Source organism: Primulina tabacum, chromosome 10, assembly GCF_025594145.1.
Source record: "Primulina tabacum isolate GXHZ01 chromosome 10, ASM2559414v2, whole genome shotgun sequence".
Lineage (NCBI taxonomy): Eukaryota > Viridiplantae > Streptophyta > Magnoliopsida > Lamiales > Gesneriaceae > Primulina > Primulina tabacum.
In genome coordinates, this window is record NC_134559.1 from 7,407,570 (window position 1) to 7,419,674 (window position 12,105).

Consider the following 12,105-nt stretch of genomic DNA (forward strand, 5'->3'; position numbering starts at 1 on the left):
TTTAAACACATAATTAAATTTTAATTTTTTTATTAATCATTATATAACATTTTATTTTTAATTATTTTCTTTAATTTTAGTTAATCTATATATTAAATTATTGTATAAGCAAATTCATACCGATACTATACCAAAATTTTCGGTATACCAAACCAAAAAAACCTTACATTTTAAAAAAAATTATAATTTATTGTTTTAAAATATTATAATTTTAAAATTTTTGTATATTTTTCCGGTATTTCGGTATATACCAAAATTTTCAAATTGGATATCGTTACCATACCGAAAAATTCGGTAATGTTACCGTACCGTATCGAGAAATCTTCGTTATACTTAAAATTCGGTAAATTCAATATTTTTTTGTTATGGTAATCTCGGTATACTGAAAATTCGGTATTTTTTTCCACCCCTAACAGGGCTTGTATTGGCATGTGCTATATTACACAATTTTCTTTGGAATAAGTGTCAATTTGATGAATTTCAAATTGAACTAGATAATGAAGCTCAATTGTCTTCATCAGCACAAGTTTATGAAGGTGACGACTTTGATCAGTTATTTAATACTCAAAAACAACAACGAGCAAATGCTAATGCATGGAGAGATATCATAGCCAATGGAATGTAGAACGATGTTGATCAAATTGTCAGGTAATGATTAGATTTTTTTATAAAAGCCTACTCATTATTTTGGGTGTTCTTCTAATAAAATTTTATTATGAACTTATAAAAATATTATTCATTAATATGTTGAATTGATATAAAGAATTAAAATTTTGATTTCAATAAATTGGATAGTTCATTTGTCGTTTTTCACAAACTAAATTGATTTAACTTTTAAGTAAGTAAAATTCATTTACATTCATAAATAAAAATAATAATTTAAAATTGAAGAGGTTATTTATGTCCAATAATTATTTTTAAAAAATTAATAAAAATAAATCACAATTATAAACTACAAAATTCACATAATTCTATGAAAAAGTTTACAAAAAGTCGACAAAAATTTGAAAAAAAAAAGTCTATAAGAGTCTATGAAATTTGTTTTACAATTCTATGAGATTCCATAAAAGTCAATAAAAATCTATCAACTTCACAAAAGTCCATCATTTAAAAAAAGTCATTAAAAATCTTTGAAAGTATAGAATGAATATACCCCCCTAAGAGTCTATGAAATTTGTTTTACAATTCTACGAGATTCCATAAAAGTCAATAAAAATCTATCAACTCCACAAAAGTCCATCATTTAAAAAAAGTCATTAAAAATCTTTGAAAGTATAGAATGAATACACCCCCCTAAATTATTTTGTTCAGTTGTTTTTGAATTGCTCGTGATCCTTAATATTTTAGCTTTATAATATAATTACATGTTATATAAATAAATTTTGAGCTTTTCGAATATTTGTTTTCAAGTAATAGTTCGCGAATATGTTCGAATATTTCAAGTCGAACTTGAGTTTTAATTCAAACTAAATTCAAGCAAAAAAATTAAGATTTTCGAATTTCAAATCGAGATTGAACTCGAATAGAATTAATTCGAGTCGAATTCGTGTTGATCTCACGTGCGGCAATTTAAGATAATAAATATGAAAATAAAGAATAAATTGGATACCGAGATTTACGTGAAAAACTCGATAAAGGGATGAATGGAATGAGGGGAGGAGACCTTTATTTATAGAGATTATTAGAAAACATTTGTTGAATATTCTGTTGTGTTTGTGAACAAATATCATTAATATTTACGCTACCATCATTCACATTTGCCGACAATTCAAACTTTCAGATTTTCGTCATATTTAATTCGATTCGATTCGATTCGTTTACACCATATGCATGTATATATTAAGAGAGATGACCCCGACTTAGATCCTGTATCATTTAAAAAATTGACGGAAGAAAAGCGCGGAAATAGATTAATTCATGTAGTGAATATATATTGAGCTGCATGTGAATGTTGTTTGGTTAAATTAATGCAACCAATTATTTAAGATATTTTGGTTTTATAATTTTAAATGCATAAACCAGTTACAGAATTACTCAACACAAGTCCTAAAATTTTTTTAATGAAATTCAAATATAAAAACACAAAGAGAATTTGATTGAGATAATGAATATTGAATATCTCTAACAGAATAGGGTGCACAGAATTTGTCTATAAAAAGTGCACGCAATCTGTCTATAAAAAATTGGGTTGAGTTACGATTTTGTCAACTCATTTGAAACAAACCAACCCACCAAGATTCATGATAAAAATTAATTCTTTTAATTAATTATTATTAAAAAGCGATTTTTTCCATTCCATTCCCAATTTTTATGAATTATTAAAAAATTAATCTTATTTACAAATTAACGATTTCATGTAATTTATATGCAGATAATGTAGATGTTAAGATAATTTTATCTTGTGATGGTTCAAATATTTTAAATGATCAACAAATAAATGAAAAGATATTGGGAGAAAGAAAAAATTTAAATGATATAACCTTTTATGGTCGATGAATTTTGAATGATAGTTTAGATTTTTTAAAAACTTCATTCAATATTAAATAGTAATTTCTTATGCTAATAATAATGCTTAACGAATTCAGGAAATGAGCTAAATCTACTTTTATTTTTAATATATTTAATTGAAAAATTATTTTAAAAAAATAAAAGAAAAACAAATTTTAAAATAATTTGGTTTGATTTTATCAATTTTAGTTTTAAAATACATCGAGTAAATTATAATATTTTGAGTTTTATGTTAAAAACAAAATAAAAATTTGCATTTTGGTTTAAATTTATTTTTATATTCATTTTCTTTACTATTTTCTTAAATTAATTTTTTAAGAATCCATAATCTTTAATATTATTATTAACAAAAGTGGTAATTTTAAGGTATATAGAAAAACTCTCCGAAGATACAATTAATTTTTAAACTTAACCGGTGTAAATGTAATCTTGATACAAACTTTTGGGAGGTACATGTAATTTTCAAAGTTAGTTGAGTCTTTTTGTAATTATGATAAACTTCGGATGATATATACATAATCTTTTTATAAAAAAACATAAACACAGGTAATGTTATTAAACCAAATCGGGAATAGTTACATTCGAAATAAATGTGGAGAGTAGATCTCTTGTGAGATGATCTCACGCTAGATCTTATAATTGGTATCAGAGTCAAGCTCATAATTTCGATTCTTATTGATTGCAAAAAACATGGATTTCATCACAAATTTAATTTTTATTTTTTAACACCAGTACTTATATATATAAAAAAAAAAACGTACAAGAACACAAGACATGATGAAAGACACTATTTTGAATTACTATTATTAATATTTACATTTTATACTATATACTAAGCATGAACCCCCTCCAATCAAGACTTATCATAATCAAACTTAGCTAAAAAATTATAGGCATAAAAATAAAATTTATTAAAATAAAAATATAATATCACCTGATTATAAAAATAGTATGCACAAATTTTAATAATATCCCCAAAAAAATATGACAAATACATTGTGAAAATTTGTAATACATCTTAAATCATGAATATGATATTATTCAGGAATATAGACAAATCTTAAATCATGTATCTCGATAGATTATCAATTTTAAGATCGTTATTTTTCGAAAATATTGAGAAAGGAGAAGAAAGAATTCAGATAATGACTCAAGAATGAATCCTCATACTTTTAAACCAAAAATACCTATTTATAGGGTAAATTAAGTGTGATATTTGGAATCATAATCATCTATTAATCTAACCATGTATAAAAGACAAAAACATGTGTGCGACGGTCTCACAGATCGTATTTTGTGAGACAGATATTTAATTTGAGTCAATATTATTTTTTATGATAAGAGTATTATTTTTTATTGTGAACAAATAAAGATTCGTGACACCGTCTCATAAGAGATATACTCTTTATAAAATAGTTTTAAAACATTTTTGTGGACATGACCTTCACGGTTTACTGGGCTGCTCCATTGGACTTATTTTCATTTAACCTAGCCCAAATGAGAGACCCGGACCACAAACTGAATCATCTTGCCTTGCCCGATTATTATACCCATCTGCAAAGCGCGCGAATATGGCCAACGTTGGAGAGTCAATATTCCCGCCATTTTTCCCGCCGAAGATTCCTGCCACCGCGAATTCCCCAGGAGAAAGAAGAGTGGAATAAGAATCAAAGGAGTTAAAATGGAAATTGTGAGGCGTAACAAGGCATCCTCGCCGGGATCTGCGAAGGGCGGCGCCGTTTCCACTATCCCGCTGTACCGTTCTGCTCCGGCAATCGAAGTTCGGCTCGAAGATTTCGAGCTTTACGCCATACATCGTCTCCGAGGTATCGCCGTATTTCACTCTGTAATGTCAGCTCTACGGATTTGTGCTGACAGGATTGAAATTGACAGAAATTCCATGTCGTACAATTTTAATTATAGTTTGTCCAGTGCTTTCTTAGATTATGCGTAGTAATTTGCACTATTCTTCCAATTCTTACTTTGTTTTTACGTTGATTTTCGATTTTTTATGCAGTTCTTAAAGGGATATCAGATGGGTTGTCCCGTGGGAAAAAGGTCAACGAGATGGAAAACCTGGTAGGCGATTGATTTTTTCCTGTGTTGTCTGCCTTCCATGATTTTAAATATAGTGCAAGTTGCTATCTTTTTTGTTGATGTGTTTGCTAATTAATATTGATATATTCGGCGCAGGTTAAAGAGTTGTGGAGGGCAAATATGATGCAAGTAGAAGCGTCTGAGGTTGTCAACAAGGATGTCATTTCACATTTCGTGTTGCGCCTCGTTTACTGCAGAGAGTAATACATGCATTCACTTCACCCCGTTCCGCTCCTTTCTTACCACCATTTTCTTGTAATTCTCTTTAGCTTTTGTTTCTCTATGGTAGGGAGGAATTAAGGAAATGGTTTCTTTCCATGGAGTCTACACTATTTCGTTATCGATTTCAACTTGAAACTCCTGAAGCCCAGGTGCGATTTCACTTCTTTCAGTGATAACCTATGCTTCCATTGCTAGTATTCTCAGTATTTGTTAGGTTTGGTGACTGACCTATCTCTTGTGGGTATGGACTTCAACACAGAGGGCATTGTTGGTAGAGTTTGATCTGCCTTACAAAGCTGTAAGCAGTGCCGAATATGAGGTACTCTATTCTGTTTTCATGTTTTTGAAAATCAACGACTGTTTCTGTGAATGCTAAGTTGCTTGATACCAAAAAGTTATAGCCATAGTCCAATCATCCTCTTTAATGCATGAAATCGAAAAGACCTGGTTGATATGTAACTCTATACTTCAATTTTTCAGAGTATAAAAGACAAATTGAACCAGGTGGTGCGTTCCATTGGACAACCTTTATCCACTGGTAGAAGCTCGATTACTTCATTTCTGGATCATTTATTTGGCATTTGGAATGGTTTCTGATTACTTTATTATTATTTTTTCCTTTTATTGCAGCTGATACAATATACTACAAGGTAATAACATGCCCCATTCCTCTATATCTGCACCTGTTCGATAGATGAGCGTGCACATCTTGAAATCATTTTGAAATAAAAATGATTTTTTGCTCCCCGACCTGCACCGTCACCCTAATGTTCTTAGAAAGAAATGGAACCACATGTAAGAAGTACCAAGAAAATCACTCCTCTGTCCAAATAACGAATAAAAACTATAAATGTGACCCGGACACTGTATCTTGTTGACTTGCATTTAGTTGGACTTTTTTCCCTCGTGTAATGAAGGTACCTTTTGAACAAGTTCCTGATCTTGTGGCAAGTCGGCGAGTGTTTCTCCTGAAGGGGTACGCTTATGTTGCAACAAATCAGGTCAATATGCTTGATCCACCACATTATTTACACATCTGAACTTCTTTTCCATTAGTTCATGATTGAATTTTAAGCTTTTCTGCAGGTGATATCACTTCTCATGACACAATATCGCAGCCATTTGTCAAAAGCACTTGTATTGACAAACAGGTTCCTTGAAATTCTTGCTACGCATCCATTCATTATTTTTCCTTCAGCGTTGTGCATAATATTTGTTGATTAAGCAATCCTATGGTTTCAAGTACCAAAAATATAGTTGGAGACATTGCGATGAAAGGTCTTCGATTGACACACTGTGATATTATAATAAATAATTTTTTGGTGATTGGGTTACGTCAGAAAGGAGAATTTATGTTCACTTTGAAAAGTTAGTTGATATGCTTTGAGGTGTAATCCGAATTTGATGTGGGAGTTTTGAAACATCTCAAATTCATCTGTTTTTCATCAACATTCAGTCCAAGTTTTATCTCGCTCCAGTTTGTGAGTTTGCTTGTTTTTGTTGCACGTGAAGATTATTTTTTACCTCAACAGTTGACAGTTCCTTGGCAAAATTCTGAAAACTCAAATTTTCAAGGAGACATGTTAGCCTAAAGTTGTTAACATATTGCGCATCCCACCCAATAAATATACGCATATGGTTTTAAATTATCTGCCATTTCATGACATACCATTTTGGCTGTTAGAAAATGGACGTCAATGATTAGAGAGCAGGAGAAGGACAGACTAACTCCGGTAAGTATCCAGTAGCAATTTCCATAATATTTGTCTCAGAATTTCATGATTGCCAAAGTTCTTTGCTTTGTTTAGATCATTGAAGCTCTATCGACAAGTTATTTAGGTCCTGATTACAACCAGGTAACATTGAAGGACAGCACAATCAATTAATCTGTTTTCCTTCTCCTGAAATTTTAGAACACCAACTCTGTTGGTTGACTTAGTGAAGTTCCATGACAGCCAAAAGAGTTCGCAGAAATAACATTGAAAGATATTGATCAAGTTGCCAAAAGCTCATTCCCTCTCTGCATGAGTCATTTGTTTGTAAAGGTGACGATTTCAATTTTTTTTTAGTTTTTTTTTTCACAACCATGCATTTTATGGGACTCGTAGCCATGACCTTTCTTTGAAAGACAACAGCTCTACCTATAAGCTAGTGGGTCGACCACGAGGTTTTTCCCTCTTCTAGCTAGCTGTAGTTACAAACATTGGTGTACTTAATACCTTAGTTAGCAACTACCAGAGTCTTGAACCTATTTCCTTCCATTTCACCACCTATACTTCCATTTGCAGCTTAGAGAGGATCATCACTTGAAGCATGGAGGACGGATGCAACTAGGTCTCTTTCTCAAGGTCATTTACTTCCACAGTAAACACAAGTTCAATGATATGCTAATGTGGATTTTAAAATAGGTTCCTAATTTTTTATTAATTAATTAAAAAAACTTGTAAAATAAGTTGTCTGGTTGTTTTCTTGGGCTGAAATGCTGTACCATTGTTCTTTTAGGGTGTCGGACTTAACTTGGATGATGCCCTTGCTTTCTGGAAAACAGAGTTCTCCAAAAAGGTTATTGTTGTGCTTGTGTTGTTTCTTTTTCTTGCTGCTGATTTGTATCAGTTGATGAAAGAGCGCGGAGGACATTTTTAGGGTGCAAAACAACAAGTTAAGCTATAATTATGTCGAATAAAATTCTTCAAAACCAATTTCTGTAGTCTTTTAATCGTGCAAGTTTGAATCTGCAGCATTAAGAGAATGTGTTGATTTTAATGCATGGCTTATTATACAGACTTATTCACAAATTAAGGATAAAACTCCTGTAAATAAGTAAATTGCACTGAGCTAGGCTGCAGCAATGGCTATTTTGCCAACATGTCTTTTTACAAATAATTTTGACAGAGTGAGAAAAAACTATTGTAGACAACTGAGAAAGACGAGTTAAAATTGTGTTCTTGTTACGTTTTGTTTGCCATGCCTCGTGGAATTCGTAAACCCTTCTATTCCTTCAGAAATGAGTGTCTTATGCAACTTTTGTAGGTTGGAGCCGAAAGATTTGACAAAGAATATGCATATAGCATACGCCACAATTATGGGAAAGAAGGGAAGAGAACGGTATTTCATCTCTGACATGGCTCATATTATGTTTGTGCCATAGGAACCCTTCCTATAAACTTCATTTATTTCAAAATATCTCCTTCCTGACCGTTTGATAGATTATTGGGATTTGTTTACAGAGACAGATGAGTTCATGCTCGTATGAACTTTTAAAATGATAATTTTTTACAAGCATTTTTGTTGTGGCTTGTAAAATGGTGTCAAGTGTCGTTCACAAGAAGTTGAGAACATTTTTAAGACAATGTTTAAAAAAGGTTAAAGAGGCTAATAAACAAGCATATCCTATTGGCATTTGATTTTTTTCGATTTGTTTCTAATGTTATCAAAAGAGTTACGGAAGTGTAAACAATCTGTGACTAGGCTTTTCGACCTCATGGATTCACTTTCCAGGAGAGAGAAAGAGGAAATGTCTTGGCACTCGTAACTCCTGCTCCATATCAAGTTTTGTGAATGGCTCTGGGGTATAAAAATTGGAAAAGGGTAATTTAAACAATCTTCTTTCATAACCATAGAAACAAGGGAGAAAAAAACATGAGTTGGGATGATCTAATATTGTTCTTTGTTTTTTTGTCTTTGATAACTCAGATTATTATAATTGAGTCTTTACTCACTTCTAAAGATGCTGCATAAATGGTTAACACAAAGCGGTGGATGGAAAATTATTAAGCTTATCACTGGTTTCACAGCTCAGAAATAGTATTAACTTTCAAAATTCTAGGGAATATTACAATTTCATCTCATCTTCTTTTTCCCTGTTTGTAGGATTACACGCCTTATTCATGTCAAAAAATAATATCTTCAACACCAGGAGTTGGGGATCATCATGGATGTCCTTATCGCCATTTCAGGTCAGTTCTTCTTATTGGCAGCAGCTGTCTTTTCTATTTTAAAGCAATGAACTGCACCTTCTAATGTCAGCAATCCATCAAATGATGCACCAGTTAGTTTTGTTCAACCAAGGTTTTATTAGACTTCCACTCTAGCATCCTCCACCATGATTATGTTTTGCTGGAAAAAAATCTGAAAATATGTAAGAATTGTTGTGATCTGCCAATTTTCATCTTCAAATTGCGTAGTCATGTTTAACTTTTTGCTTAGATATGAAGATAGATCTTGTTCCGGATTGGTCTTACTTTCACGTACTGAATCTAAACTCTCTTTTACTGTCAATATTTCATTTACCGCAATCGAATTATTTGACTTGACATGATGGTTTAAAGTGAGTCATCATGATTTCCCTAACATTATAAGGGCGAGCGAGAGTTAACTGACTCTCTTGCAACTATACTACTCTGGATGCAGCTGCTTTGGCAATTTTCAGTCTTGATTATTGGTTTAGTTATCTAGTATTTGACAATATGCGACATCAATTGCATAGTCTATATTGAGTAATTATTTCGTCTAATGAGATAATATGGAATTCACTTTTAAGGCTGAATATGATTTCTGTACTGAATAGGCTGAACAGACATTATTTACTCCTATATCATGCATTCTGATCGAATTTCTTGACGATTCAATCTATCAATACTCATTTGTACTGCTAAACCAGTGAGGAAAACTTGAGAGCAGCACTTGGTAAGATGGGAGTAGGCAATCGTGCGATGGAGGAGGTCACTGATAAAGTGCGGAACAGACACTATCAGGTCATTGTTTCTCATAATCTTTTTTCTGTTATGTTGCCATAAGTTTTTCCTTCTAATGGTTATCTTTATCCTCAAATGTTGATTCTGCAGTTGGCATGTAGCTTGACTTTTGAAGCTATTCACGGGGAATTATGTGATGCGGGAATAAATCATCCAAACCAATATTACAGTGACAGCAGAAAGATATTGGATTCCAAGGTAATTCTTGTACGATTAATCCAAACTTAATCCTAATTTCCTACTATCCATTAATGAGATAGTATACAGGATTTCTCGAATTTGTTTGACTTATAATCTTTGACGGAGGAGGATCCTTATCTTCCTTGAAATTAATGGATAGGAATTTGGTACAATAATATGACTGGTGAATTTCAATGGTAATTGCTTGTGTTTTATCCTATGTACCACATATACTTCTAATTTTTTTCTTCTGAAGTATCGGACACGGATACAAATACGACACGCATATGCGTGTCGGATATGTTAAAATATGTGTCGTCGATTTTTTGTAAGTTTGACCAGTCGGATACGTCTTAGACATGGCTAGAATACGACATGGACACGACAAAGATACGTCTCAGCAAAATATTTATATAAATATATATCTATACAATTTTTAATTTTTAATACTAAATTTATACAAGTATATATACATATGATATTTATTTATCTTTATATAATTGTCGTATTCTAGTCGTATCGTATATCGTCATATCCGATATGATACCCGTACTCGTATCCATACAACATAGGTTATATCTGTCATCTGTGAGTATGATAGATTGTGTTTTATTATATGTTTCTTTATTTGATTTTTCTTTTGTTCGCATCTCGAAGTTTTTATGTCATGATTTTTATCGTAGTGTTGTTATCAACTCAACTTATTTGGTACTAATTTGGGGTGATGAATCTAAATCTTTGAAAAACTAATGAATTGAAAAAGGGCTTCTTGTGTCTCTTCTGTTTATTCAGGCAATTTATTGCCCGTGTTTGCTGATTCCAATATTTTTAACACCTGCTTGCTTGATGTTCTCTAGAACAAATCCAGGGGTAGTTAGGTGACAACTCCTTTCTCATTTGAAGGATCGACGGTGCTGTTGCTACATGTATAATATGTAAGTATTTTAATCCCGAACTGCACATAATTCTTCCTACTTTCTCCTTGCAAAATCTCTCTTTGTTGAAACATGATCTTGATAGTATTTGTTACTCAGTTTCTCTTGATCATGAGTTATATATTTTGGAACGAACAATAGAATATGAAGCAGGTTAATCGCTGATAACTTTCTTTCAATTTTTGTTGTGAATATTTTCTGCTAACTTCAATGTAAATGTACCAATCTAGTACTTGGGGGCATTTAAAGCAATCGATTGTAACTATCATTTCGCATATCTTGCTATCATGCTACGGTATATCAGAGGGTTTGGGCTAAGTTTCTAAGTTTCGTATAGCTTAAGTACTTTAAGTGCTTTAACTGTTTATTGATGTCCATTTACCTTAAAAAGCAATGAAATTGTTGTTACATTTTTATTGGTTAAAAATTTTATTAAGTTTTTCAGGTTTTTAAAAACAAGAGCAGCAAATAATAATCTTTTGTTGTACTTTAAAGATCTTCAAAAACTTAGATTCTTACATCGGAATATATTTAAAGTAATGGATCAACATTAATGCTTGAACAGTTGTACCAAGGGTTGCAGGCACAGGCTTATGATTGGAGACAAAGATAAAATGGAAGAGAGGCCAAAGTTATTCCCACAAGTATTTGGTGCTATATTTAAAGTATTCCTTTAGGGTTGGGCAGTGAGTTTTGCAAATATTATTTATTAGTTTATCTATTTGACATATATCTTGAATATGAAGATAATATGGCATAAATGTTAAATGTCAGAAATCATAAAAGTACCAAAAGATGGTGAAATCCATCGACATACTTATTTGGATGGACAAATTCAAGATTATGTTTGGATTGATTGATTTCAAATTCGTTGTTTTCAAATTTTGACTTGTTAAAAATTAAATTCAAGTTGATTCCAAATTCATTCTACATAAGGTTATGTAAATTTAATAATAATTGGATTGGATTTCGAATACACCATTTTCTAAAAAAAATATTTTTTTCAAATCAAATCTATCATCCAAGTGCAAATCAAGTGAAATTAAAATCCAGTTTATAGTAAGTTGAACAATTTTAATAATGATTTTGGTGGATTTTAATAATACATTAAAGAAATGTGTTTTCTGAAATTTATTCTACGATTTCGTCTTATGAATCAAATTTTTTTCGTCCTATATATGAATCAAATCTTTAGATCAAACGCAATCTAAGCTAGTTTAAGTAACATTTATCTTTTTCTTTTGTGTGTTTCTTACTTTTCTTTTTATTTGGTTAAGTATGTGTGTAAATGTAACCCGTGTACATTTTGGTATCATGTGTGTTCCCACTATTTATTCATATGCATCTCAAGTAGATGTCTTGGACCAGTCTATACTTTCAGAGTTTTTATGGGTTATATAAATTATATT

General features: G+C 31.5%; 1 protein-coding gene across 2 annotated transcripts; it reads left to right on the plus strand.

The window, feature by feature from the left end:
• Positions 1-4,074: 4,074 nt before the first annotated feature.
• LOC142506130 (putative DNA primase large subunit) lies at positions 4,075-11,547 on the plus strand. Of its 2 annotated transcripts, none has more exons than XM_075619283.1 (20): positions 4,075-4,334; positions 4,526-4,587; positions 4,702-4,805; positions 4,895-4,976; positions 5,087-5,146; positions 5,308-5,365; positions 5,458-5,477; positions 5,745-5,828; positions 5,914-5,978; positions 6,512-6,560; positions 6,636-6,683; positions 6,783-6,872; positions 7,116-7,175; positions 7,330-7,389; positions 7,858-7,932; positions 8,698-8,783; positions 9,488-9,581; positions 9,672-9,779; positions 10,619-10,696; positions 11,262-11,547. In XM_075619283.1, exons 1-19 carry the CDS (start codon positions 4,190-4,192, stop codon positions 10,637-10,639), a joined length of 1,371 nt encoding a protein of 456 aa, XP_075475398.1. In that variant the 5' UTR covers positions 4,075-4,189; the 3' UTR covers positions 10,640-10,696; positions 11,262-11,547. The 2 variants fall into 2 exon arrangements, with proteins under 2 accessions (XP_075475398.1, XP_075475399.1); XM_075619284.1 differs by having other exon boundaries at positions 11,280-11,547.
• Positions 11,548-12,105: the final 558 nt, after the last annotated feature.

Coding starts and splice junctions, on each gene's coding strand:
- LOC142506130 (XM_075619283.1), top strand. CDS start 4,190: ATGGAAATTGTGAGGCGTAACAAGGCATCCTCGCCGGGATCTGCGAAG. Junction 4,806..4,894: donor CGCCTCGTTTACTGCAGAGA/GTAATACATGCA, acceptor TCTCTATGGTAG/GGAGGAATTAAGGAAATGGT. Junction 5,366..5,457: donor TGGACAACCTTTATCCACTG/GTAGAAGCTCGA, acceptor CTTTTATTGCAG/CTGATACAATATACTACAAG.